Below are 27,019 nucleotides of genomic sequence, written 5' to 3'. Positions count from 1 at the left end.
TCTCATATTCCAATACGAAGTTGAGAAAGAATATCCTCTTTAGGGGGATAGCAGCACAAATCACCGACGTAATAGCTTGAAATACCAATGGTGACGGATATCGCTTTTCTTGCATTGGGTCGGATGAGCCGTTCGTACTGGGAATACTTGTAATTACCGTAGGTAGTGTGGAATGCTTCCACCGCAAGAAGACTGCTTTAATTGTAGGTACCTCGCTATGTTGTCCGTCATTGAATGAGGTCCTTCTGAAAGATCTGATGAGGTACCTGTACCCGGGAGATCAGTAGGTTACTTAACGAAGGATAGGTTCGATTCCTAACAGCGCTACTTGGTAGTCTTCGCTACTTAGCTCATCTCCGGGTAGGTAGGTATGTACCCTAGGTACCCGAGGTACCTATAGCATTGAGCGCACGGGAAGAACAAGAAGACCAATGGATGGAATTGAAAACGTAGGTATGCAGCCCCCTTTCTCTCGCATGTCGATGAGAGAGATCCCGACGATGAATCTATCTGCCTACATGTAATATTCCGATCCGTCTATCCCCAATCTCGACGGGCCACCGAGATGTCCGTATCTGGGTGTGTATATCGTATGTATGTATATTGGTAGCGTGTCCGCGATGCACCGATCGGGAATGCCAATCGTACGTCCGACCTAACGTCCTGAGTTCTTGGAGTCTGGGGACTGGGGCCGCGCCCAGATCGCATCATTATCATCATCGTTTGTCTTGGATCTTCCAGGGGTTTCGTGTCCCATTTCAAGTTTCAGGAACGCCTGCACCTTTCGATATCCCGCCAACCGCGCAGCGTGGTTTTCGTCGTCTCTCTTCCCCCTCTCTCCACCTCTCCCTTTCGTGGTCGTCGCGTGGCATTATACAAATGTGTGAGAGCGTAGGTACATGATGAGAACGTACGTACCCACAAGTACCTTAGGGACCCTTCTAACACAGCAGCACCCCTAACCTCATATCTGTATCCAAATATCCGGGGATATCTAGGTATTAGTAATTACTTATTACCTAGGTAGGTGTGTATCCATATATACATATAGACACAACGCGATAAGCCTGGTATAGAAGTAAATCCCGGCCTCGTATTATGCTATGTTATAAGTTTGGAATAAAGAACAGAAATACGATGGACGGTCGATCGCTGTTTCGATCGCATTCAACCAGTCCCATCGATACGCGGGTTATCTTTTCAGCTGCTGCTAGTGCGCACTCGCATCCGACGGATCATTGTTCGTTATAAGACGTGTATTGCTGTCGAGGCATCCGGCGGGTTCTAAGTGGTTCGCCTCGCTCCAGCCGGTCCCTTGCTCCGCTAATCAGAATCCGGTGCACGGTCCCCGATCCTGTGGCGACCCCCGTACCAGCTGCTCAAGTCGCGAGGTCGATTATGAGATGCTTTCCGTGTCTCCGCCCCAAGCCTCGATTCTTCTGTCTTTCATCCCAGCGAACGCGCGAGGAATGGCTTCTCAGAAAAGGAGCGCATCAAGATATCTAAAATCCTCAGCGTTCGGATCTCTGACTCCTATCATTCCCGGGAAGCCGCTGTCGTAGGCGGTGCCATAGCGGATAAGGATGCCGGCCTTTCCTGCAAGTTTGATAAGTCTTGTTTGAGGCTCGGACGTGCCAGTCTGCTCTCTGAAGGCCCTCCAGAATGCATCCCTCAGGTCATCCATGTTATCGAACCACTTCCATCCGTCAGAGCCCATGCGGCCGAGGGCGTTCTCTAGCGCGTAAAGGGTGAAGCCAAACGGTTGGATGCTCGCGCCAGGCCAGTCGACAACGCCTGTAATCTTTCCGCTGCCGGGGTCGACCAGGATGTTCATCTCGTTGAGGTCGCTGTGCGTAAGGACCACTGGATAGCGTCCGTCGAGGAGTGCTGGTAGGGCGGCTTGTGCTTCTGTGACGGCTGGCAGGAAGCGCTCGGGGAGGGTGCCAGCTAGGTATTCAAACCTGGCGTAGCATTCGGCGCTGATAACAGACATATCGGCCAATCGCGAATCTGCTGGCGTGCCTCTCTGCCACGACTGTGCAAAGAAACTTCATTTCATATCAGCAGGTTGACGCGAAGAGGAAAAGTAAGGTTGCAGTCTCGAGAAACCTTGCCAAGCTGTACACGGTACTCAGCCGTTGGTCGCGCGTGAGAGAGGGGCGAGCGGTGATATAGTTCTCTCCAGGAAGCCTGTCCATCTCGTATATCGCTAGCTGTGAACCGCTTAGGTCGCCGATCCACCCAAGCTCAGAACAGCTGGCCACGACGCCTTGGTGAATATCTTTGGCCAGCGCTAACATGTTCATGTCTAACAAGGCAGTCTGCTCTCGGAACTGGATGATCTTGTCGCCGTTCGGCCCTGCAATGACAGTATAGCTGGTCGAGCCTTGGATATCAACAGGCCGGATCTCTCCTCCGTACCTTCGGCGGGCAACCTCGTCGCACTGCATCTTGGACGACGACGCCCCAGCCTCCGAAAAGAAGCTGTCGATGGCGTTGTCGAGAGTGTAGATGACGTGCGGCATGTCTGGGCGATGGAGTTGAGGCGAGATAGCGGGATCTTCTTAGTTGTGTCTGGTGCAATACAACAGCTTTATAGAAGTCTAAGAGGAAACCCAAATACACTATCGAGACAAACTTACGTAGTGGGACAGCATCTCACTTGAAATCCCTTGGGTAGCCGGACTCCCGGATCCTGGCTCCCGGGCTCCCCTTCAGGCCATGCTGTGATGCCTCTGCGGCCCTGAATTGCGGTGCGCACTTGGAGTTTCTTTCTGGGCTGTAAAGTCGACTTTGGTCGGTACCTATGGCTGAGCTTAGGGGTACCTTAGGTACTTCTGAAGGGTGATCGAGGGTGCCAAAAACAGCGGGTCGGAGCTAGCCAAAAATTGGCACCCAGGACAGCAAAACGTGACCTTTGAGCTGTAACGAAACCCCCTGATCGTCTTCTCTACCCAGCGTTGACGGGGACGGGGTAATGGAATGGAGAGACTCTGGAACGGATAGGTTATACGTATACACCGCGTAGTACATGCACACACGTCTAATGCACGTGTCCTTATATTATCTTAGCGATTTTAATGCGTAGGAAATGCGTAGGAACTCCGTGGTTAAACAGGGCTACGAAGTTCCTGGTTTTAAGATAGACCTGCGTATGGAGCTTCATCGCAAATTTGGGAGGGGGGAGGGAAACGTAGGAATATAAGTATGGGCTTGTGAGTTGGTAATCTGGATACACCCCTGCTATTGCATCGCACTGGTCGGACAGACAGACAGGCGACAGGCTGTCACTGAGCGCTCGGTGCTTCGCAGCGCACATACATATACATACCCTATATACGGGTATATACATATCCGCCTGCATACCCACCATGTAACTGGCCCAGGCACAACACACACGGAAGTACGTGTATGCATATAAACACACGCCCCGGTGCCTGGGCTCGATGCACGGATTGAATATGTACCTATATACCTCTTGTATGTATATAGTAAGGCAGGACGCCCACGTTATGTACATTCGGTACCTACATATCCTAGGTAAGGTACATCAGGTACCTTCGAGTGTACATGCGCCCACCCACCCAGATGCCCAGGTTAGGCTAGGTACATGTAGCCCTCAATGCGTCTCATCGGTTCCATCAGACACGGACGGGTCGAACCTCCTTTGAGCGACATTACATATTATCACACACCCCGGTAATCACAAACCACCAGTGCTATTACTATTCCCACTACGACAACCACCGCGGCCTCCACTGCCACAGCCGCTGCGAGCACCATCTCTTCCTTTTTCCACCCCCTCCACTCCCCCAGCTTCCTCCAATCCTCAACGACATCGTCGGCCCATTCAGGAGCCAACTGCCGACCTTAGAGTACTTGTTTTCTATGTAGTCTCGCGTGTTTAGTTCTATGTATGTATGCTCCGAGCAGCCTTCCCTCGAACCCCCCTCTCTGCTCCTGCGCATTCTTCTTTCATGACTTCTGACTCCTTTCGCAATAAAACTGTCAAATATGCTATATTGCCCCTTTGCCGCCTCGTCCTTTGAATACCCTGCCTAATGCCACCGCTAATGCCACCACCCGTACTCGCAGGTCTTCGCTCGGTCCTCGATCCTCGATTTCAGCCTATACATTCGTTGCGAAGCACGCTTCCCCTGCTAGAGAACATGATGCAACCATCTACCCGACCCCTTCGGCATCCAACACTCTGACAGCCGGAACCCGAGATCCCCCATAGGCTACCATACCTTGCTTGTGCCGCTTCCCTTATCTCGAATCCCCCCCGCCTTACGAAGAGAAATCAACACATCCATCAAGCAGCCGTCTGGTCGATAGGCGATTGTTCAACGGCCATTGGAGCGCCGGCGTCTTAGCGCGCGCTCCACCCAGCCAGCCATGTCGTCCGCCGACAAGACCAGACAGTCCTCTGGCGGGAAGGGCGGCTTCTTTTCTAGGAGTAAACACAGGAGCGATAAGAGACACACCGGCAGCGAAGAGAGCCGATTCCTTGCTACGGAGCACGATTCGTCATCGCGAGCATCTCGACATACTAGAGATTCGTCGATAATATCCCTCGACCGACCGAGCTCCCCCGAATCCGGCGTAAACATCAACGCCGGCATCATTACGTCTATCCCTTACGACACTACGCATGCGGACCAGCGAAGTCCGATACCTGTCGAATATCTTCCTCGGGACCAGGCGTCCTCACGCCGGGACCCTCTGCCGCATCAGTTAAACAAATCGACCAGCGACTTCCACCAGTATCCAACCTTCGACGCGAGCACCGTTACCAATGTTACCGGATCCCATCTCTCGACCGGCCAGCGTCCCCCTCCCGGCGCGGCCAACATCACCATGGCATCCACGGGTCGCCAGACCCAATTCTATCAATGGGGCCCCGCCTCCGCTGGATCGACGCCTCGCGGAAGCACCGCTTCTTCTCTGCTCACGGCCGGCTACGGCGAGAGGTGGGACTCCCTACCCGGTTACGGCGCGCCAGGCCACGGCAGAACGTCTCGACAGAGCGACCAGTCCAGCGTCTTTTCAGGTAATGGAGTACCCCCCAGCTATGCCACACTCAAGCGCTCATCCAGAATAGCACTCCCCAGTGCAACATCCCAGAGTTCCATCGCCTCGCAGCTCTCAAGTAGAGACTCTCAACATCGTTTAACCAAACTTCCAGGCCCCGGATTGCAAGCGCCCGCCGACGGATTCTCTCTCACCAGACCGGACGATGATAGGGTTACCGAGCAGATGTTTTATGAGTTGATGAAGAAGCGAGGGTGGCACAACCTCCCGGAACAGGCCCGCCGGCAGATGCAGGCCTACCCATCGTCGAAAAAATGGACGCTCATATATCAGGATCGCCTGGCAGAGTGGCAGGGTGACCAAAAGAGGAGGCAGGCGGGGAAGTCAGGGGTCTATCAGCACGACGATGTAGCTCAATCTTCTGACGAAGAAGGTTCCCCTGAGTGGTACGTTCGGAAGGTAATGGATAATACCCTGGATCCGAAGGGCCTCGGTAGCCTCGAGGTCAACCTGAGAACGCAGCAAATCGGCTGGGTTAAGCGCTTCATCGAATGCCAAGGACAGGTGGCTCTCACCAACGTCTTGCTGAAGATGAACCGGAAGAGCGCAGTAGGTCCTACGACTCCGGCTGACGTAAAGGCGAGCGATAAGAATCTGGACAAGGAGTACGACATCTTGAAGTGCCTGAAGGCCTTGCTGAATAACAAGTATGGTGCCGATGACGCGCTTGCGCACCAGCAGGTGGTCGTGGCCCTCGTCACGTCGCTCATATCGCCGCGACTCACGACGCGGAAGCTCGTCAGCGACGTCCTATCCTTCTTATGCCATTGGGATGGCGGTCAAGGCCACCTCAAGGTCATCCAGGCTATGGACGTAGTCAAGAGCCAGCAGAATGAGAATGGCCGGTTTGATGCGTGGATGCGGCTCGTCGAGGTCACGGTCGATGGGCGAGGAAAGATGGGTAGTCTGGTTGGAGCCAGCGACGAAGTGCGCAGTGGTGGTATTGGCATGGAGAACCTCCTTATGGAATATGCAGTTGCCACGCTCATCCTCGTCAACTCCATCATCGATGCGCCCGAAAATGATCTCCAGCTGCGCATGCACATCCGAGCGCAGTTCGGCGCCTGCGGGATCAAGCGGATCCTCACCAAGATGGAGGCGTTCCAGTACGACCTCATCGACAAGCAGATCGAGCGCTTCCGCACCAACGAAGCTATTGACTACGAGGATATGCTCGAGCGCGAGAACAGCAGCGTCAAGGATAGTGTCGACGGCGAGGTTAAGGATCTGAACGACCCATCTCAGATTGTCGATGCGATTCAACAGCGATTGCAGGGCTCCAAGACTCACGACTACTTCGTATCGGCGTTGCAACATCTGCTCTTGATCCGAGACAACGATGGAGAAGAACGGCTGCGCATGTTCCAGCTTGTCGATTCGATGCTCAGCTATGTGGCCATGGACCGACGCCTGCCCAACATGGACTTGAAGCAAAGCCTGAATTTCACCGTGCAAAGCCTTCTAGACAAGCTGCACACCGATTCGGAGGCCCGGCAGGCTCTGGACGAAGCGTTGGAGGCTCGGCAGATTGCCGATGCTGCCATGGCAGAGAGGGACGAGGTGAAAGCTCAGTTGGAACTGGGTGCGGACGGACTCGTCGCTAAGCTTCAGAGGCAGCTGGACGAACAAGCTCGCTTTATCGAGGCACAGAAGCGGCAGGCCGATGGTCTCAAGGCCGAGATCGAGAACATGCAGACGATCCGTGCCAAAGAGGCTCAGCGGTACGAGCTGGAGACGAGAGAATTGTATCTCATGCTCAGGGATGCCCAAGATGTCGCTGCCTCGCAGGCCGTCAAGGGCGGTGCCGGGAGCAAGATTGCCGACGAAGACCCTGCTCGGATGCAAGGCATCTTGGATCGCGAAAGGCTTATGGACCGACTCGCGATGCAGCTCGAGCGGCAGAAGACCCAGTACAAACTTGAAGGAAGGGTCTGGGGCGAGGCTGTCGGCCCCTCGGATCGGTTGCGCGCACTGCGCGAAGAGATGGATGGCTACCCAGATACCTATTCCGGTGCGCCAGATGGCCAAGGATTATCCCCGCACGGTATGGCCAACGGCATGCTCGGGATTGTCAACCGGCAGACCAGGCTTTCGAGGAAGCCTGTCAACGTGTCAGGAGAGCCAGTCTCCGGCGACGAAGGTACCACCACTGAGGGTGAAGATGTTGTCTACGAGAAACCTCGGGTGGTCGAAATTCGGAGACCCGTTATGGACCCCAAGCAGGCCGCCAGCCTGCTCAGCGAGATCCAGGCGAAAGGGAGGAGGGAGGATGCCAGCGACTCCGAGGAGGGCGAGGGTGCTACCACTGGCCCGTCACACCCCAGCCTCGAATCGCAATCCCCCATTACCCCCAGCGAAATGGAGCCACCCAAGATTCAAGTTAGCGATACGACTGTTTCGCCTCCGCTTCCGCCGCCGCCGCCGCCGCCGCCACCACCTCCTCCGATGCCAGGGCAGCTTCCGGGTGCTCCTCCGCCGCCCCCTCCTCCACCCCCGATGCCAGGTCAACTTCCAGGTGCCCCGCCGCCGCCGCCGCCGCCGCCGCCGCCACCTCCGCCTCCCCCAATGCCGGGAATGCCGTCAGCAGGGGGCCCTCCTCCACCTCCACCTCCGCCACCTATGCCTGGAGTTCCCGGGGGCATGCCCCCCCCGCCCCCGCCCATGCCGGGCGCTATGTCTGGTCACTTCTTGTCGGCGCAAAATGGGTTTACCCCATCGCCCTCTATGGGTCTGCCCGTCGTGAGGCCGAAAAAGAAACTCAAGGCTCTTCACTGGGACAAGGTTGATACTCCCGAAACAAGCCACTGGGCGGCACATGCGCCTTCGGCAGAAGAAAGAGAAGAGAAGTATGCCGAGCTCAGCAGGAAGGGTATCCTCGATGAAGTTGAGAAGTTGTTCTTGGCAAAGGAGATCAAGAAGATTGGGGTTGGAGCCTCTAAGAAGGATGACAAGAAGCAAATCATCTCTAGCGATCTTCGGAAAGCTTATGGTAAGAGTGAATCCCGGTGCTCATCCGCACTACTTAGAAAGCTGACCTCGTTATAGAAATTGCTTTTGCCAAATTTTCACACTACTCCGTAGAGAAGGTTACCCAGATGATCATACACTGCGACAAGGAAGTACTTGACAATCCCGTGGTCATGGATTTCCTACAAAGGGAGGATCTGTGCAACATTTCGGACAATACATCGAAGCTCATGGCACCATACAGCAAGGATTGGACTGGTCCAGAGGCCAATAAGGAGAACCGGGAACAAGATCCGAGTGAGCTCACTCGGCAAGATCAGATCTTCCTGCTCACCGCATTTGAGCTGCACCACTACTGGAAGAGCCGGATGCGAGCATTGGCTTTGACGAAGAGCTACGAGGCCGACTATGACGAGATTCACGAAAAGATTCGACAAGTCGTCTCGGTGTCCGAATCGCTGCGGGATTCCGTGTCCCTGATGAATGTTCTCGGATTGATCTTGGATATCGGTAACTACATGAACGACGCAAACAAGCAAGCACGGGGTTTCAAACTGAGCTCACTTGCCCGCTTGGGGATGGTGAAAGACGACAAGAACGAGTCGACATTAGCAGACCTCGTCGAGCGTATCGTGCGCAACCAGTACCCGGAGTGGGAGGGGTTCGCCAACGACATCCAGCCTGTCATTGCCGCCCAGAAAATCAACATCGAGCAATTGCAGACCGATGCTAAGAAATACATCGACAACGTACGCAACATACAGACGTCACTGGACAGCGGCAACCTCAGCGATCCTAAGAAGTTCCATCCCCAGGACCGCGTCTCGCAGATCGTTCAGCGCTGCATGAAGGATGCGCGTCGCAAAGCAGAGCAGATGGCTCTGTACCTGGAGGAGATGTCGCGCACCTATGATGACATAATGGTCTTCTACGGCGAAGATCCCAAGGATGACAATGCCCGCCGCGATTTCTTCGCCAAGCTCGCGCTCTTCCTTCAGGAATGGAAGAAGAGCAGGGACAAGAATATACAATACGAAGAGACGCGGCGCAAGAACGAAGCCAGCATGAAACGCAAGCATGCCCAGCTCAGGGTCGCAGGGGCTGTCGAGGGCGGGCCGCCGTCGCCGGCATCTGCTGGCGCGATGGACTCTCTCCTCGAAAAGTTGCGCGCGGCGGCACCCCAAACCAGGGATCAGCGAGACCGAAGGCGGCGTGCGCGTCTCAAAGATCGCCACCAAGTTCGTATCGCTTCAGGCCAGAGAATTCCAGATCTCAGCGAGGTGTCCGAAGCCGAGGTCAATATACGTGTAGAGAACACTAACAGTGGTGCCGATTCCGACGGCAACCTTCTCAGCCCCGATTTTGTATCGCCTACTAGCGAGACTCCTTCGGAAGCCGGAGAAGACGGCCTGGCTCAAAGAGCTGCTATGCTGCTGCAGGACATGAGAAACGGCGACACCGCCGATGAAGAGGATCCCGAGAAGCGTGACAGTTTACGAAAGTCGGCAGCGGAGGAGAGGAGAGCCAGACGTCGTCGGTTCAAGGCCGGTCCCGGTGCAGCCTCTGGTAGTACCAACGGCGACGATGGAAGGAAGAGCCCTATACCCGAGGAACCGTCAGCCGAAGCAGCCGCGGCACCGTGAGAGCGACGGTCCCAATACGAGAGGAGCTAATAGGATACAAGCCTGGCGAGTTCCATCTTCTCAGCCAGTACGATATATAATGTCTACGATACCTATAACCTATCGAAGGACGAGCACGTATACCAACCGTCGAGGACCACCACCGCCTCGAATTTGGCGTGGTCGTCCCCAAACCGCGACCCTATACGAAAAGGGCACCGAGGTCACAATAACATCTATTTGCACAGATTTCCCATTCTAAGTCTCCGACTTTGCGGCCGGCATTTCCGCTAAACTGCTTCTACACACAAAGCACAACACCTCACACACCACACGCGTTTCCTAAGTACGATAGCCCTGTGTGGAAGCTATTCGCATTCCTCTTATCAGACACAGCATGGCCAGTGTGGCCCGAGAGTAACCGTACATGGATTCCTTGGGCCGAGCCTTGTTGTCTGCTGCATCACAAAAGCTTGTCTTAAATACATACGCATCCCCTTTGTCACCCAAGGTCGCCTCGTCACGACACCCTTACTTACCCACCTACTTGTTCTATATGTCATGATTTTTTGAGACGATACGAGCCTCAGAAGACTTTTCTCTGTACATCCAATTTCTAATTGAAGAGGGACAGGGGAGGAAGCGGTCTCCTGGGACCGGGCTTGCTTCGGTTTTTTAAAATCTTCTTTAATCTTGGGCAGCTGCTGCTCATGTGCACGGGTTGGGGAATGGCCATGTTGAAAACGCTCACAGTGAAGTGAGGGGAGAAAGGCAGGAGTGTGGTAAAGGAGAAGAGCACGGGAAGAGCGGGCGAGGGAGAAACGGAGAGATAGGAGGAGACAGGAAAAATAAAATCCAAGAGAGCTCGACGAGCTGGGAGGAGAGAGGAGAGACGCCGTAAGATAAGGACATAGTATACTGCACACTACTTAGACTTGTAGTTTCTACGAAGAGATACTATTAATTGTTCGCTTCTTGGCTCGATCTGCCCGTGGTTGCGGGTACGCGTAGCATGTTAAGAGCGGTTCGTCGACGGCTCTGGTGGCGAGGTTTTCGTGAGATTCTACGAAAGCACGAATAGAAATCCGGGAGGACGACACGACGACGGGGTAATAGGAGAGGGAAAGTTGCGCGTTCGATGGGTATTATTCGGGGAGACGTGTTCCTTTTTTTTTTCTTAACCTGATAGAGTAGATAGGAGAGGATGGATGCATGTAGGGGCCCTGCACCTGAGGGGCTGCAGAAAGTGATGATAGTTGTTATGACGGTAAGATATCGGCATAATCAGTTAGAGGATAGGTATATGTACATGTGAAATGGCATCTCAGCCTGTCATTGTTTATTTATTTCGTCGTTGCACGTATGGCCATGCCTCCGCAACCCGTCTATACCTCCTCGTCCGGGTATATATCCGGGCGGTAGTGTCTATACATCTATCCCCCCCATGCTACCTCGCGCCCCCCTCTGCTTCCATGTGCATATATGCCGGTAGAGAGAGGTACCTATTCCATAGTTCAGCCTATAGTGCGGGCGCGTTTGCTCACAAACGAACAGCCTAGCCTATAGCTTCAGCACAAGCCAATTCCTCATGTTCCCCTTCTCTTCTTCCTCGGCCAGTATCTGCCCCAGCATCCCGCGCACCGGGCCCTGGGTCTCGGCGCCGTCGCGCCAGACCTTCGGCCCCCCGTACGCGGCGACGAAGCCGTCGGGGCCCGACACGCAGAGCAAGTCTGCCCCGACCCCCGGGCCGCGGCAGACACACCCCTCGCGGTGGCGCCCCGCGTCCTTGTCGTCGGGCAGCTGCTCGAGCGCCGCGGGGCTGTGCCAGGGGCAGGAGGGGTTCGCGGGCGGTAGTTGCACCGGCGAGGCGCCGGAGTCACACGCGAGCCGCACATCCCGCGCTCCGATCGCGGTCCCCTCGTCGTCGACGAAGTACGCGATGTGGAAGTGGTCTGGGTGCCGTCGTTGTAGGCCGCGGATCTGGTGCGCCAGCACCGAGTCCGCGCCCGCCGCCTCGGCTATCTCGGGCACCTGACTGCGGCCCAGAGACCACCACCAGCGGGGGAGGCTGCTGGCGCCACCGCGTGCCTGCGGGCGGCCCAGGGCATCGGCGGCATATCGGTTCGCCCAGAGGATCGACACCGATACGTCGGGGGGACCCCCCTGCTCGCTGCCGCCGTCGAGGAGCCGCGCCGCGATCTGCAGCGCGGGCGCGATGCCGGTGCCGCCGGCGAGGAAGACGACGTTCCCCGCGCCGCCTCGCCGCCGCCCGACGTCGAACCCGAGGTGCGGCCCGCGCAGCCAGACGCGGTCGCCGACGCGCAGCTTCGACAGGTACGTCGACACCTCGCCGCCGGCGACGCGGCGGACGAGGAAGCGGAGAGTGCGGCCGTTGTCGTCGTCGTCGTCGTCGTCGCCATCGTCGCCATCGTCGCCGCAACGCCGCGGCGAGGGCAGCGGCGTGTAGTGCCGCGCGATCTGCAGCTGCGGCTGCTTGACCTCGACGGACCAGAGCCCGTGGGCGCGCGCGCGAGCCAGCGCCGGCGAGGGACCGCTGCCCGCGCCGGGGCCGTCGGCGCGCACCGCGAGCTCGAAGGCCGACGGCGAGACCGCCTCCCGCGCCACGATCGCAAACGCCCGGAAGTCTGTCGCGCTGAGGATGTCGTTGTCCGGCCCGCCCCCGCCGCGCAGCAGCGCGAGGCAGGCGCCCACGCCCGCGCACAAGCCCGCGCCGACGAGCAGGGCGCGCGACCGCGGGCGCCCGCGTTTCGGGGTGCCGGTGCCGGCAGCGCGCGCTGGTGCTTCGCGCTCACGCAGCTGGTGCTGGAGGGGAGGCGGGCCGGAGGCGAAGGGTCGCGGGAGGGAGGTCCCGCTAGGGAGGAGGAGGCGTGCGAAAAAAGGGGTACCAGGCTTGGCTAGCGTACCCCCGGAGCACGGTCTTGTCCGGCTGGCGCATCGGATTGCTACGTGACAACTCATCGACGACGGTTCATTTTGAGGCCGTGCGGGAAGGGGGAAAGAGTTGGTATGCGGTGATGGTTACTTGTCTGATGGAGTAAGTAACGGGGGAAGATTGGAGAGAGAATGTAACTGGCAGTCAAAAACAACAACGAGGGTAAAGGGTTACTGCCGGCTGTGAACAGCTGTATGGCTTTGGACTTTCTACCGGCGGGGACCTACTGCCAAGTGGCGGGCCGAAGGCCAAGCCCCCCTATTTTTCTAGGCGTCGAGCATAACACTAAGATAGAGGAAAGGAGAGAGAAAAGATGAGGAAAATATAAATATACCGGGTGAACACGGAAAGGGTCATAGAGGAGGTGGTCATATTCGCGGAAATAAGAACTGTTCGGTTGTGTAACCGGGAATCTGAGTTTCCCGTCTCTTGCGCGCTTCCGTACACCTTTCGGGCCCTCCTTACCTGGAGAAATAAACATACCCATTTATGCCTTAGATCACTCCTCTTTTCATAAATTAGCTGAACTGGAGCGGATTTGTGTTCTACTATAGTATAAGATGACTCGTCGCCCAATTGCGCCCCTTCCTCCTCTCTCCAAGAGTATCCTGCCTACGTCGTAGATGCTTGTCGTGCCTCCAAATCTCTCACAGTCTAAGTATCTCCCCCTGCTGGTTGATCCCGCCCCGGAAGTGCTCGGCGATGACGTTGCCGTTGACGATGGTCTCGGCGATGACACCCTCAACATGCTTCGGGTCGATGCGCCCGTACCAGATGCCGTGGCCGGCCAGCGGGTGCGGGCCGCCGTCGCTGCCGCGCAGCCGCGGCGGCAGGTAGATGATCACGTTGCCCGCGTACTTGTGCCCGCCGATGTGGCTGATCTGGCCGACCCTGGCCGTCGTCTGCTCGGCAGCCGCGACCGCGGCGGGGCCATCCGCGGGCGGCGGCGCCGCCTCCCCCTGCGCGACGCCGTCGCTGCTGCCGCCAGGCAGCTGCTGCGGCGCCACCACCACCGCCGCAGCGGGGACGCTCTCGTCGACGGCGGGGCCGTGGAGCACGCGGATGCCGGCGCGCGGCAGCTGGCGCTCGAACTCGGCCTGCAGGAGCGGGCCGTAGATGCCGCAGCGGCGGTCGCGGGTGCCGTGGCCGCAGACGAGGACGAGGACGTCGGGCGCGTCGCGGACGCCGTAGAGGAGGGCGCGGTAGGCGTCGCTGCGGCGCAGGCGGTCGCGGTGGATGGGCGACAGCCCGTCGTGCATGGGGTGCAGGCGCTCCGGCAGCAGGTAGCCCTTGACGAGGGCCTGGACGGAGTCGAAGGAGACGCGCGGCAGGAAGGGCACGTAGGTGAAGCTCGGCAGCAGGTACGCGGACGTGGTCTGGACCTCGGGGCGCCGCGACACGGCTGACGGGAAGGAGGCGTTGAGGACGGATATGTTGTGGAATGGCTACTAGGAGGAGGCGGCGTCAGTTAAGAGAAACGAAGGTTCGACGACGACGACGACGACGAAAAAACGGTGCTGCTCGGTTCAGCGCCGGGGTGCCACCTACGTCGCTGTACATGCCGCCGCGGCCGATGAGCTCCTTGAGGTCGGCGGCGAGGTTGTCGCCGCTGTGGTCCTCCTCGATGCGCGAGGCCCAGTCGTCGCGGCCGGTGCAGATGAGCACCTGCTGGGCGTAGGCGGGCATGAGCCCGTTGAGGTTGGCGGACCGGTCGATGCCGGAGCCGAACGGCATCGCGGGCGTCTCGGCGCAGTCGCACGTCGGCTCCGGACACGTCGGCACTGTGTTCAGCAGGCGACGGCCGCGCGCTGCCGTTGCGGCCTTCGCGGCGCCGAACAGCAGCGGTGCCGCGAATGTCGAGCCTCTTCTTGCTGGTCTGCTTCTCCCGCTGGAGGCGGCGCGGATCCGCCACCCCCCGCGGGCCAGCAGCGCGAAGGCGGTGGACATTGCGGAGATGATGATGACGTTACGGCAGGATCGCGTCCCGTTTGAGAGCTGGTGCGGCTCGCAAAGGCCATGTCAGCCCCGGGAGCTCTGGCACGGGACTTCTCACATTCGGGGTTATGCTCGTGGCTGTGGCTATTTTTTTTATTTATGTGAGCGATCTGTCTCTTCCTCCCTATCTTAGGGGCGTGCCGCTTGTTCTCGACCCCTTGCGTGCTGCCTTGCTAAAAAGTACCTCGGAACGTCGGAATTCCGATCGGCGCAACCGCTAAGCAGAGCGTGTTCTCCTAGTCTAGGCCGGCATTAGCGGTGATAGCGGAATTACCTGATATGACTTAGTGAGCACATGCTCTATTTTCGATTAATTATGTATCTATGCGTGAGAATACAGCGTGGTATGCATAAATGCATATCGTGTGGGATTACCTTTAGGAGAAATCGAATTGCCTAGGAACTGTATCAGTTTAGTAGATCCAGATGCCTCTCACAGGTAATACCTATATAGAGAAGCTTAAGTACCTACCTAGGCTCGATATGACCGAAGATATCTGGGTTCTAATCCCACTTCCCTCTCCTCTACTGTCCCTTCGCTTCTCTTCCTTAAGACACCTGCGCTCTACAGCTCTTTCTGACAAGATTGGCAAGTACATCGATAACTTCAGGTAACAATTGTAAACCTATGTAGAAAGTGTCATCTTCTGTCTTCTGGACAGTCCAAATCAAGGCTAGGATCTGAGACAAGGAGAGGTGGACAGCCGGGTGCGTTATCACGAGTTGCCTTAACAAACTTCCAGCGCGGACAAACTCACAAAACAACAACCTATGACGTTCCTTTTCTTGCCGAAGGAGTAACTGAGCCATGCCAACTGTCCCATGCCCGACAAGAGTAATGGACCTGCCTGTCCTTTTGTATGCTTATAATGCTACGTCAGTGACAGATCTAGATGACTCAATTGCCCTGCTAGAGAAATGGTTAACTCGTCGGCCTTCTAACACCCAGTGCTAAGAAGCCGAAGATTCCTGGTTCGAGTCCAGGGTAGGGCGCTTTCTATTCTTACTCCTTCCCTACTCTTTTTCTAGCGCCCTCCTAACTCAATTCCATTTTATCGCTTTCAATTTCTCCTCCGTCTTTTTCCATTGTCTATCTCCAGGCGACAGACGCTCTTCGCCTCCTTCCCCAGCCCAACGTGAGTGGGTAAATTAATAGGCATTCTTTTTCTAACCTTAACTGTACCCACAGACAGTTTCTGAACCGGTTGGCCAGTCGTTCAGTTTATACTGTATAGCCCTATGCCGGGGGGCACCTGTAAGAGATGGAGAAGTGTCGTTTGGGCGGACACTGACCCCATTAACCAGTGTTGCACGCGTACCTACCTAATTACCACTGGGATGTTCCCAATGGCGGCATTCTATTCAAGACCTCGTCGGCTGCCAAAAGCAGAGAGGCAAATGTACCATTACCAGCTATTATGCTAGGATGGACGATCTGTATCCTGTGGTTGATCAAACGTTGAGCAAGCATGTTGGTGGAACAGTTGGATAGTTGTCTATAGAACAGGGAGGTAGCTAGGAGAACCAAACAAATGTATCTACGGCTCTGCCATATGGAGGAGCTGATTAGATAAGCAGGAAATATTGGAGGCTGTATGAGCTGACATAATCATTTCTTGCTAAAGCCCAGATGGCCTCTTACGTCGTTACTAAGCCCTTGTGGCCTCCCGAGAAGAAACTATACCAAAAAAAGAAAAAAAAACCTCAACGTCCTGCTTTTCATGCTGCCACCTCAATTCCCCGAGAAGCACATACTTGGCCCGCAAACTTGGTGACAGTTAACGTGGGCCCAAGCAGCTGCTGGAACGGCACGTCCATCTTGTACTCCTTGAAGATCCACTTGCGCAACTCGGCACCGATCATGCTGTCGATGCCGTACGACGAGATGGACTTGACGCTGGGCTCGAACGCGTCGTCTTCCAGAAGCAGCATGCGGGCCAGCTTGGCGATGAAATGCTCCGTCACCGCGTCTACCGCCTCCGCCGGAGAAGCTGCCGCCGCGATGGTAGAGATGATGTCCTGCCCGCTGCCGCCGCTGCTCCCTCCTGTGCCCTCTGCCGAGTTGATGTCGTGCACGGCCTGTTTGAAGCGCGCATCCTCGAGCCAGTAGCTGTCCGTCACGGCCGCGTCGCTTATAGCTTTCTTCAACCGCGCAGGGTCTAGACCCACGACAATATGATCGGGTGCCGTCCCCTCTAGTTTGGTCGCTGACAAGATGCCCGCCTCGAAGCTCTCGAGCAGCTCTGCCTCGCCGATCCCGTACATGCCCTTGCGCTTCAGCGCTTGCTCCAGGTCGTTGTTCTCTGACACTACGCCTACCTCTAGGATCATGGGCAGCACGAGCGAGGTCGCTGTCTTTCCAGACGCGGCACGGTGGCGGGCTAGCGAGTCTAGGTAGGTGTTGGCGGCCGCGTAGTTGGACTGCGCGGGGTTGCCCAGGACGCCAGACACCGAACTCGTCATGAGGAAGAAGTCCAGCGGCTCGTTGGCCAGCACCGAGTGTAGATTGGCAGCGCCCGCTATCTTCGGCTCGACGGTCGTCCTCCAATTTTCAAAGGTCATCGACTCGAATAAACCGTCCTAGAGTAAACAATTCGCTGTTAGCTTTTCTTATACTTTTCTTCTTTCATCTATCTTGTGTACATGCCGACAGATACGTGACGGCTTTCAGTATATGACTTACCCGAAGTACCATTGCCGCATGTACAACCCCCTTGATCGGGTATTCGGAGGGGATTCCCTGAACGGCCCGAACCACGTCCTCTCTCGAGGTGGCGTCTCCCCTCACTACCTGTGTGATGGCTCCAGCGCCTTCGATATCTTTGACGAGCTTCGCCGCGGCTGGTGCGTCTGTGCCCGAGCGTGAGAGGAAGACGAACCTTCGTGCGCCCGATTTCATCATTAAGGACGTCAAGCTGCGTCCTAGACCGCCTAGGCAGCCGACGAGCAGGTAAGTGGCGTCGGGGCTGAACTTCAGCGGGGCGCGGGCAGGCACTACCATGACCGGGCTCTCGGATGCTTCGTACTTGATGATGGGCCTAGAGGCACCAAAGGCGTCCGAGAACCTCGCCACCGCTTTGTCGAGGTCGGCCAGATTTACGGAATGCTGCGTGCTAGAGGGAGGCACAATAGAGCCTTGTCGTAGCATACCGAGGACGGTTGGGAATAGGCTAGAGAGGATCTGGGGCCGGTCTTCGTAGATGTCGAGGATATCGAACGGCATGTAGCACGCTCCCCGTTGCGCGGGCACGCCGTAGAGGGCGCTGCGCCGCAGAGCATCCTTGCGGCCGCTGTCGAGAAAGCGGCCGAAACGCGCGATGCTACGCCAGGCCTCACGGGAAGCATCTATGTCCGTGCTTCCGGCACTGAAAACAACATCGGCCCCATGTCCGCCTGTCAGGCCTCGGATCTGCTCGTAGATCGAGGCATTGCCCGAAAGCTCGATAATCTGTCGTCGTGCGTCGAGCTTTAAGTGTTTCTCCAGGAAGGCGACTTCGTGGGCCGTCTTCGTGACCACGTACGGGATGGCACCCTTGTTCTGGGCAATCTTCGCCGCGGCGATGCCGCTCGCGCCCGTGTTCGGCAAGATGAGGACCTTCTCATTCGGCTGGATCCCCGCGAGTGTCTCCAGTCCGTATAACGCAGTACTGTAGGCCGCTAAGACGCCTACGGCTTCGTCCAAGTCATCGTTGCTGTCTAGCTTATTCAGCATAGAAGCTGGGATCTGCTGGTAGCTGGCGAACGTGTCCGCGTGGAACCCGACAACCACATCACCTGGCTTCAAGCCGGAGACGCCTGCCCCGACCTTTCGTACAATTCCACCGACTTCGTGGCTGAAAGTGGTAGGGTAGTCAGATCCCGTGATGACGAGAACGCCTTCTTTTGTCAACCCACTAGCCTGGACTTGAACTTGGACATGACCAGGTTTGAGCTCGTCCTCAGTAGCAGCTTCTTCCTGGAAGATAACCTTGCCACCGACAACTTTACCTGATATGTGTTCCCCTGGGCGGAATGCCTTTGGCTTGGGACCTGTAGACGAAAAGAGACTATTGAGGTCGTGGTTTCGAACGAGACGGCTGATGTACCTCTTCCCTTGGGAGAGGCAGAACTCCCGGTCTGGAATCTCCTCATCTGCCTTTTCTTGCTTCCGCGCGACCTCTACGATGGTATCGACGGCCGAGTCTAGCGTGACGTTCTCGAGATCGACGTCGATGGTCCGGAAGTCAAGCGACGCCTGCTCAGAGGTGACGGTCCTAGCCAACCCTGACACCATGGCGAACTCCGGCTGCTTGCCCTCTAAGAGGCCCCCGGCCGTGACCCATAGGAGTGAAGACGTTGAGTCGATGATCGCCTGTATACACTCAAACTCATTCTTCGTCACGGTATACAGAAGGGGACGCTCGAAATCCGCAAGTATGATCACGTGCTCTTTAACACCGGATTCAACGCAAGCGTCTAAGCGGCAGACCTGAATGTCCCACCCGAGGGCCTCTAGAGCAAGCCTGACTGAGGAGACGATGGCGGCCTGAGACTCGCGGAAAACCAACTGCACTGTGCGGCTGGGCTTTTTAATTCCGTTTGCGTGACCGTTCACACCGTTCACGGCGGGTGTCACCTTTCGGGCGATCGTGCTACCGGTGCTGCTGTTATGGATGGTGATTTCCAGACCCTCCGTACCGACCTTTCGGAATTCGTCGCTGTAGTCTATGAAAGCAGAGCCGTGGAGCTTGAGAGCTTTCCAAGCTGCGGGAAGAATATCTCCGATTGTGTATGCCCCCTGGTCTACAGCTAGGATGTCGTACGACCCTTCCGCAAGGGAGGAAGCCTCTGCGGGTTTGAGAACAGTTGCGCTCTGGTATTCCTCTAGAGATGTCTTGAGCGCATCCGCCTCGGCGTCGGTCCTCGCTATTATCGTATACGCGGCGCGGGGACTCTTCTGAAGGATATTCCGAGCGTCACTTGAGCCAACGTGTAGGACCTTCTTGCCGGGGTGTTTGAATAACGCTAGGTTGACTAAATCGGCAATGGACAGACCGTCGATATCTGAGGCTGTCTTCAGGCTATCGAAGTCAACACCCCAGACCATCTCGCCGTAGGGAGCTTCGGTTAAGGCAGATGGAGGCTTCTGGGGAACCGCCGCCTCGTAGCTGACACAGCGGAGATTCGTTACTTCCACCACGAGCTCTCCGTCGTATGCGGTCATCTGAGCACTGGTATTAAAATTGCGAATACCTCGCTGATCACACCAAGCATATCCCAATGCTTTCGTATTCTCAACCTGAGCCTCAGTTGGTGGCCAGATGGTCACCTCGTCGACCTGAATTGGGATGGCACCGTAATCCATGGCGTTGGTACGGCCTGCGTGGATGGCCGCAATGGAGAGCTGCAGCACTGAGTCGATGGCAGCCGGGTGGAGAGGGTATCGAGACTCTCCCAGCGACTCGTCCACCTGCTTCTTAATGTTCGTGCTGCAGCTACACCAATAGTTCTTGCCGTCGAACCGTACGTCTTCCATGTCCTGGAACGTTGGCCCGTAATCGAAGCCGACCTCACGTAAGGCCTCATTCCAGGCCTTGCCGCTCGCACGCTGCGTACCCTGAGGTATCTCTCGGGGCTTATTTCCGCGGGGGCGCGCGTTGATCGCTATACTGCCAGCCATGTGTTCTTTGATAACTCCCTCGCCGTCAATCGACGAAACCCCGAAGTCCCACCAGGTTGTCTTCGACTCGCCACCGTACACGGATGGACGGAGGTTGAGTAGAACTTCGATACCTTCGTCATTATCCGGGGTCACGAGAGCTTTCTGGATCGAGATGTCGCGTAAGACGTAACTCTCGATTGCGATGGGCGACTCGCTCAGTTCGTTTAGTTGGGTGACGGCCTCCATAGCCATGGCAAAGTATCCCGCGGCGGGGAAGACAACCTCCCCACCTAGACTGTGGTCTTTCAACCAAGGCAAGTCCCGGGTCCTAAGCACGTTCCGCCACGTCGGCTCGGCGAGGGAAGCTCCTATGACAAGCTGTCCTAGCACATCGTGTCGGGGGAACTTGGGTAGACGCTGTTCGCGGCTGGCCCGATTCTCTGCCCACAAGGGTCGCGCGTAGTTCCATTGGTATGGGGGAAGGTCGACAATAATGGATCCTTTGGTTGTGGAAAGCTTACCGCCGTGGGAGGGCTCATCGACGTAGGCATGTGCGACGCGCTCCTTATTCATGGGATAGCTGCGCAAAAACATCTCGCCGGCGAGGCTCAGCAGTTGAACTGCGCTGTCGGCACCTCTGAGAAGAGTCGGTAGGTACTCGAACTTTGCCTTCATCTCTGCCTTGATCTGCTGAATAGGACCCTTTAGAGCCGAGTGAGGACCAATCTCAACAAAGAGCTCGACATTAGAGAACTCGTCTGACGTCAAGATTGTCTGAACAGCCTGGTTAAACAACACTGGACTCCTCAAGTTCTTGCTCCAGTAGGTCTCATCCAGGGTAGCCATTTCCGGCAGGACGCGGTTGGTCACCGAAGACACCATCTTAGCGGACGAGGGTGTAGCAGGGTCGAACTTGGCATATTTCTTGGCCGCGCGCACAAGCTTCTCATACTTCGCGGAGACGGGTGCCATGTGGTGCGAGTGGTATGCTTTCCCGTTTGTTTTGACTACGCGGGCGAATATTTCCTTCTTCGTAAGTTCGACCCGGACCTCCTCTAACGCACCGGCGTCTCCGCTGAGCGTCACTCCCGAAGGCGAGTTGTGGCAAGCCACAACCACCTTATCCTTAACCCCCTCGAGGTATGGCGAAACAGCCTCAGCACCAAGACCGACAGCCATCATGGCGCCGTCCGTGTTCACCTCGCGCGTGACCACTCCACGGTAGTAAGCAAGCGTGATGGCTTCTCTGGCAGATATCAGGCCAGCGGCAAAAGCAGCAGCCATTTCGCCGGAAGAGTGCCCAACAGTCACGACTGGCTTGATGCCCCAGTATTCTAGGAGCTGTACCAGTGAAATCTGCACAGCGGTGCATAGAGGTTGAGAATATTCAGCCTCATTAACCCTTGAGGTTTCGGGTGGCTCCAGCAGGACGTCTTCGATGGACCATGACGGTCCGTCATGCAACTCTTCGAGCGCCAGATCCAGGGTACGGATAGACCTAAGGAAGCGGTAGGAGTTCTTCATCAGGTCGGCCCCCATGCAAGCCCACTGAGCCCCCTGGCCAGTGAAAACAAAGCCCAGAGTTGGCGTCTTCTTCTTCTCGGCGAAAGTGAAACTAGTCGATACGTTATCAAAAACGCTCTTCAGGTTGCTATGGCTAACCACGGCAAAGCCCTTGCTTTGGAGTGAGCTTCTGCGGGTAGACAGGGTATAAGAAAGGTCGATAAGATCGTAATCATTGACGATTTTTCCGTGGGCAGTGATATTACGCAGAAGCGTCGGCTTGTCGTGGGCCGAAAATGGTAGCAGAAACGGACGCTTGCGGTGAGCAGCGCGACGGGGCGCCTGTCTCGGCCGCTTATCTGTAGTGTTGTCGATAAATTTATAAGTCTGTTCCTTCTCCAGTAAAGACTCGGCGGCCTCGACGATAATGTGTGCGTTAGTACCGCCGTATCCGAAGCTGTTAATCGACACTCGTCTCACTGGGAGGTGAGCAGCAAAGGGCGTTGGTTCTGTGACCACCTTGACCTGCCAGTCATCCCACTTGATCTTAGGATTCGGCGTAACAAGACCCCTAGTAGGGGCAATAACACCCCGCTCAACCATCAGAATGGCCTTGATCAGCGCTGACAAGCCGCTGGCCGCTTCGCTATGCCCAATGTTGGTTTTAACTGCCCCAATCAGCAAGGGGTCCTCTCCAGGTTTACGCCCTTTATTCATCGCGATGGACACAGCCTCTACCTCGATAGGATCGCCGATGGCAGTTCCGGTGCCGTGGCATTCGAAGTAGCCGGTGAGACGGGGATCGAGATCTCCCCCACGTTTATAAGCGTGGCCGATCACGTCGGCCTGTCCGTCTCTATTCGGGTACGTTATGCCGACGGCAGGGACCTTTCCATTCGAGTTGGTGGCACTGGAGCGAATAACCCCGCGGATCGGATCACCGTCGCGAACCGCATCAGAAAGACGCTTCAGGTAGACAGCGCCAACCGCGTCGGCACGGCCATAACCGTCTGCGGTGATATCAAACGTGTGACAGGTCGAGGTTGGCGACAATACCCCGAGCTTTGCGGTGTTCATGTGCTGGTCGACGGTGATGATCAAGTTGACACCGCCAACAATAGCGCCTTCAGCCTCATGGTTCCGAAGGGCATTGCATGCGTTATGTAAGGCGTAGACAGACGAGGAGCAGGCCGTATTGCACATGATGCTGGGACCGTTTAGGTTAAAGACATGGCTAATTCGATTGCTAATGATACCAGGGTCTACGCCCGTGGCGGATAGGCTGTGGCGGAAGGAAGACTCTTTGAAGGACATCTGCTGCCAGTCAGCCGTAAAGCTGGCAGCAAATACGGCTGTCCGAGTGCCAGAAATAGCCTCGAGCGAAACGCCGCCGGATTCGAGCGCCTCGTAGACGACTTCCAGGAGCTTCCGCTGCTGTGGATCCATCCATATGGCTTCAACGGGAGTGATATTAAAGAGAGCCGGATCAAACTCCGAGAGATCCTCATTGAGGAAGTATCCCCCCAAAACGCCGAAGCTTCCCGGTCGGTCATTGTTCTTGTGAAAGTGGGCATCGATATTGAACCGTGATGATGGAACCTTGGGAGTTTGGCCGGTTCCTTTCTTCATCATCAAGTTCCAGAAATCAGCTGGCGAAGCAACATCCCCTGGCAGGCGACATCCTAGAAACACGTGCTGTCAGTTTCAGGGGTTCCCCTCCCCGGTCTCGGTATTTGGGCTTACCCATTCCAATCACAGCAATGGGCTCTAACTGCTCATCAAGTGGCTTTTCCGAATACCCCGGGAAATAACTAGCTCGGTAGTTGTCTTCTACAACCGAGTTTCGGCTGGATCCGCGACTCCCTCGGGAGTCCTTCGAGGAGGGCCGCGACTCGAGGATTAGGCTTGGCATGTTGTGATGATTCCACACAAGGGATTACAGTGCTGAGATTACAGAGATCGAATGATGGTCGAATGACAAGCTTCCCGAGTTGATGTCTTGAACAGATATCTAGTTTGGAAACACCCCAACAAACTTGGACATGGTTGTGTATTTAGTATACTATTTACTCGCTCGGGACTGACTACGCACCCCTATACTGTTGTCTATTTCAAAAGATAAGACTAAGCTGCATTCGATAGGCATTTGCATATCGACATTCTTGGCGAGCCCGCTCTCGGGCGGTCGAGATCTGGGAGCATACTGGCCTGTCGGTGACAAGCTGGGGTGCCGAATAGCAAGCTCGGAGAACTTCCCCTGGCCTCCTTTCCGATAGACCTATTCGGAAGAGTCATGTAAGCGGACCGAAACGGCCGAAGGCTAAATCTGGTAACATATGCCGGATCGAGATCCGAGAAGTGACACCCTGCCGAACTGCTTATGTGTCTGACCATAATCGCGGGAAGGATTTTTCGGGTCTGTGGTCCGGCGCTGAGTAAGGTATAGACTCGCCCCGGTCCCCTAACTTGAGGCGGGGAGTCTGAAAGGCTCGGGAGAAAACACCGAAGAAGCACTCTGCATGTCCCCTTTGACTACTGGGTGTCTAATCAAACATTGAGTCTAGAAGCGTCTGTTGAGATAAGCCACGGCTAAGCGATTATCAGGGATGAAGAAGGACGTTCTATTATCGCACGGCTTTCACGTAATATAGAAGGAGTAAAGCCGATAACTATCCGAGACATAACTCTTGGTCGATATCTAGTTCCAACCTGCCGGGTTCGGCCTTAATTATTTCTACCTGTGTCACGTAGTAATTAAACCAGCCTATATAAGCCTACATACCGCAAAGCGTGAATGTAGGCGTCTACGCTTTACGTAACAACCTGTCTATAGCGAATTCTATCCGAAACTATGGAACCGGAGAAAGTGGATTGTGTAGTGGTTGGGACTGGTTTGTTCTCACGTCTGTCTTTTTCTGAAGAGTCGAGATTGATACTTACACTTTTGCTATAGGCTGGACAGGTCTCATTTGCGCCAAGACGTATCTCGACTTCGAACCCCGTGCCAATCTGCTTCTCATTGACAATGGAGAATCTGTCGGTGGTTCTTGGAGGGCAGAAAGGATCTACCCCAGCTTGTTTGCTCAAGTGAAATATGGCCAGTTTGAATACTCGTTCTTCCCCATGCGCCGCGAAGGCATCAGTAACGATGGCTACATTCCAGGAGACACCATCAACAGATATCTGGTGGACTTTGCAGAGACCTACGATCTCGTCAGGAGGTCTCGTCTGTCCACCACCGTCCGCGAGATAATCCACCTGCCGGGTCGTGGCTGGAGGTTGGAGCTCGAGGAAGGCAAAACTCCTATAGAGTGCGCAAAGCTCATATACGCCTCGGGGCCGACATCACACGCGGTTGTCCCCTCATGGCCCACGTCTAATTTCAATCCCCCCGTCATCCACTCGTCGGAGACGGGAACGCATCTCGATGCTCTAGATAAGATCCAACGGGCAACTGTGGTAGGCGGCGCAAAGTCCGCATTCGACACGGTCTTTCTCCTCCTCAAGGCCGGAAAGCAAGTGGACTGGACAATCCGGGAGAGCGGGGCAGGGCCGGCTGCCCTTATGCCGCCCACAATCTTTGGCCTGGTAAACACGATTGATGTCATGGCCACTAGAATGTTCGCCGCTTTTGGTGCTAGCATCATGGCCACAAAGGGTCACAGCTACAGGCTCATACACAGGACCGTTCCAGGGAGGATATGCCACAAGGCGTTCTGGAGGGTGACTAACTGGATTGCCGAAACTCATGCTGGATACGGCAGGACGCCCAATGCGTCCAAATTACGGACCGTCCCCCGCGGCGAAGGGTATGTTCGTGGTGTCGTCGACTTCTCCTACGTGGAGACGATTCGTGGTAGCTAACGGCCGGAACAGTATCTTCTGGGCCAACGGCGGCCTCGGCTGTGCCAGCGTCCCGAATTTCTGGAAAGTGTTCCACGCCGGAGACTGCACCGTGCACAGAAGCGAGCCGGAGTCTTTCCAGGGCAGCACGGTCAAGCTGCGCAACGGCACGGAGCTACAAACCGACTACGTGATACTGTGCACGGGCTTCGACAAGAACTACGAGCCGTTCAGTCGCGAGCTGCAATACGCGTGCGGCCTGAAGCTAGATCCCGCGGAAGCTGACAAGTGGACCGGGCTCGAAGCTAAGGCCGTGAAGGCAGTCGACGAGGTGCTCCCTGTTCTTCGCAATCCGGGGGTCCCGCTCCGCAAGCTGAAGGCGATGAACGCCGAGATCGTGGGGGGCGAGAAGAGGGAGCTCTCGTACGGGCCGAGCCGGCATTACAGGCGGATGGTCGCCCCCGCGCTGGCGGCCCAGGGCGACAGATCGATCATCTTCCCGGGCCTGATGCACAACGTCTACACCCCCTTGGTCGGCGAGGTTCAGGCCCTGTGGGGCGTGGCCTTCCTGCTCGGCCTGCAGGACGTGCCGCCGCTGCGCGAGATGGAGAGGGAGATAGCCGAATGGAACGTCTGGACCGGCAAGCGGTACCTCACGCAAGGCCTCAAGCATTCCTATGCCATCTACGACTACATCTCTGTAAGCACCCACCCCTCGAATCTGGCCTGCCCCCCTGGTCTTGCCGTGGCCGGGGCGGGCGGGGCCGGACACGCCGGGCCGCGAACCAGGGTCCGGAGGACTTCGCGAGCGAAGGGAACGTTGAGGCTGACCTGCTGCAGTATATCGACCTTCTCCTCAGCGACCTGGGCGTCGAGACGAGGCGCAAGACCAACTTTCTGGCCCACATGTTCTTGCCATACTACCCGAAGCACTACCGCGGCATGACGAAGGAGTTTTGGCAAGTCCAAATCAGAAAGCGTGGGGGAAAGCCAGTGCCGGCTGATGTTGGGGTTGATGCTGGCGGGTGGGCGCAGGTTATGCTGCTGGTGATGGCTGTTGTGGTACTATGTGCGGCGATGTTTTGGCTGATAGGATGACGGGCGGCAGGGACGCAGAAATAGGCCACACGGGAAAAAGGAACAGGCCGGAGAGCGCATTAAAGACGATATTATTTACGACATGGATGGGTGTAGTTTACCACGTTCATTTGCCAACAGAAGGCCTCCCTGAAATCTTTTCTCGCCGATTCTCACTCAGCAGCTCCCAAGCGTGATTCTAGTGGTGCTATTAATATTGCTAAGTATATGCCGTGCCGTAGGTATTGAGTACCTAAGCTTAGCCCAGTAAGGGGGGTATAGGGAGGCGGCCACGGTGGAAACGGCACGCCAGAGCTCATGGAA

At 56.2% G+C, this 27,019-nt stretch overlaps 6 protein-coding genes and 1 non-coding gene across 7 annotated transcripts; 3 read left to right on the top strand and 4 right to left on the bottom strand.

The window, feature by feature from the left end:
- Nucleotides 1-1,098: 1,098 nt before the first annotated feature.
- GGS23DRAFT_168724 (uncharacterized protein) lies at nucleotides 1,099-2,825 on the bottom strand. The gene is made up of 3 exons (XM_051511533.1): nucleotides 2,643-2,825; nucleotides 2,110-2,574; nucleotides 1,099-2,048 (listed from the first exon to the last, which is right to left on the bottom strand). The coding sequence occupies exons 2-3, from the start codon at nucleotides 2,523-2,525 to the stop codon at nucleotides 1,478-1,480; spliced, it is 987 nt and encodes a 328-aa protein (XP_051375985.1). The 5' UTR covers nucleotides 2,526-2,574; nucleotides 2,643-2,825; the 3' UTR covers nucleotides 1,099-1,477.
- Nucleotides 2,826-4,398: 1,573 nt separating this feature from the next.
- On the top strand, nucleotides 4,399-9,704 carry GGS23DRAFT_592605 (uncharacterized protein; the record flags this gene model as incomplete). Its single annotated transcript, XM_051517900.1, has 2 exons — nucleotides 4,399-8,083; nucleotides 8,140-9,704. The coding sequence occupies 2 exons, from the start codon at nucleotides 4,399-4,401 to the stop codon at nucleotides 9,702-9,704; spliced, it is 5,250 nt and encodes a 1,749-aa protein (XP_051375984.1).
- Nucleotides 9,705-10,899: 1,195 nt separating this feature from the next.
- GGS23DRAFT_612392 (uncharacterized protein) lies at nucleotides 10,900-12,639 on the bottom strand (the record flags this gene model as incomplete). Its single annotated transcript, XM_051520488.1, has 2 exons — nucleotides 10,900-12,555; nucleotides 12,608-12,639. 2 exons carry the CDS (start codon nucleotides 12,637-12,639, stop codon nucleotides 11,244-11,246), a joined length of 1,344 nt encoding a protein of 447 aa, XP_051375983.1. The 3' UTR covers nucleotides 10,900-11,243.
- Nucleotides 12,640-12,951: 312 nt separating this feature from the next.
- GGS23DRAFT_547621 (Sucrase/ferredoxin-like-domain-containing protein) lies at nucleotides 12,952-14,846 on the bottom strand. Its single transcript, XM_051515098.1, has 2 exons — nucleotides 14,185-14,846; nucleotides 12,952-14,081 (listed from the first exon to the last, which is right to left on the bottom strand). Exons 1-2 carry the CDS (start codon nucleotides 14,581-14,583, stop codon nucleotides 13,284-13,286), a joined length of 1,197 nt encoding a protein of 398 aa, XP_051375982.1. The 5' UTR covers nucleotides 14,584-14,846; the 3' UTR covers nucleotides 12,952-13,283.
- A 689-nt stretch (nucleotides 14,847-15,535) lies between these two features.
- On the top strand, nucleotides 15,536-15,624 carry GGS23DRAFT_t17. The gene has a single exon. It is a non-coding gene; the product is annotated as a tRNA-Arg (tRNA).
- A 726-nt stretch (nucleotides 15,625-16,350) lies between these two features.
- GGS23DRAFT_612389 (KR domain-containing protein) lies at nucleotides 16,351-23,687 on the bottom strand (the record flags this gene model as incomplete). Its single annotated transcript, XM_051520487.1, has 7 exons — nucleotides 16,351-17,211; nucleotides 17,315-22,443; nucleotides 22,480-22,621; nucleotides 22,655-23,089; nucleotides 23,126-23,206; nucleotides 23,306-23,457; nucleotides 23,519-23,687. 7 exons carry the CDS (start codon nucleotides 23,685-23,687, stop codon nucleotides 16,351-16,353), a joined length of 6,969 nt encoding a protein of 2,322 aa, XP_051375981.1.
- A 1,708-nt stretch (nucleotides 23,688-25,395) lies between these two features.
- Nucleotides 25,396-26,851, top strand: GGS23DRAFT_547610 (uncharacterized protein; the record flags this gene model as incomplete). Its single annotated transcript, XM_051515097.1, has 3 exons — nucleotides 25,396-25,584; nucleotides 25,652-26,318; nucleotides 26,459-26,851. Coding segments are annotated over exons 1-3 (1,084 nt in total), but the record flags the coding sequence as incomplete, so codon positions are not given.
- Nucleotides 26,852-27,019: the final 168 nt, after the last annotated feature.

Source organism: Durotheca rogersii (assembly GCF_024521655.1).
Source record: "Durotheca rogersii strain YMJ 92031201 chromosome Unknown GGS23scaffold_2, whole genome shotgun sequence".
Lineage (NCBI taxonomy): Eukaryota > Fungi > Ascomycota > Sordariomycetes > Xylariales > Xylariaceae > Durotheca > Durotheca rogersii.
Note: the sequence above shows the minus strand (reverse complement) of the source record. Positions and strands in the feature narration are given on the sequence as shown.

Excerpts from the sequence above, each read along its gene's own strand:
- GGS23DRAFT_168724 (XM_051511533.1), bottom strand. The coding sequence starts at position 2,525 with ATGCCGCACGTCATCTACACTCTCGACAACGCCATCGACAGCTTCTTT. Across the intron at positions 2,049-2,109 it reads ACCGTGTACAGCTTGGCAAG|TTTCTTTGCACAGTCGTGGC; the intron begins GTTTCTCGAGAC and ends TATGAAATGAAG.
- GGS23DRAFT_547621 (XM_051515098.1), bottom strand. The coding sequence starts at position 14,583 with ATGTCCACCGCCTTCGCGCTGCTGGCCCGCGGGGGGTGGCGGATCCGC. Across the intron at positions 14,082-14,184 it reads GCGGCGGCATGTACAGCGAC|CCATTCCACAACATATCCGT; the intron begins GTAGGTGGCACC and ends TCCTCCTAGTAG.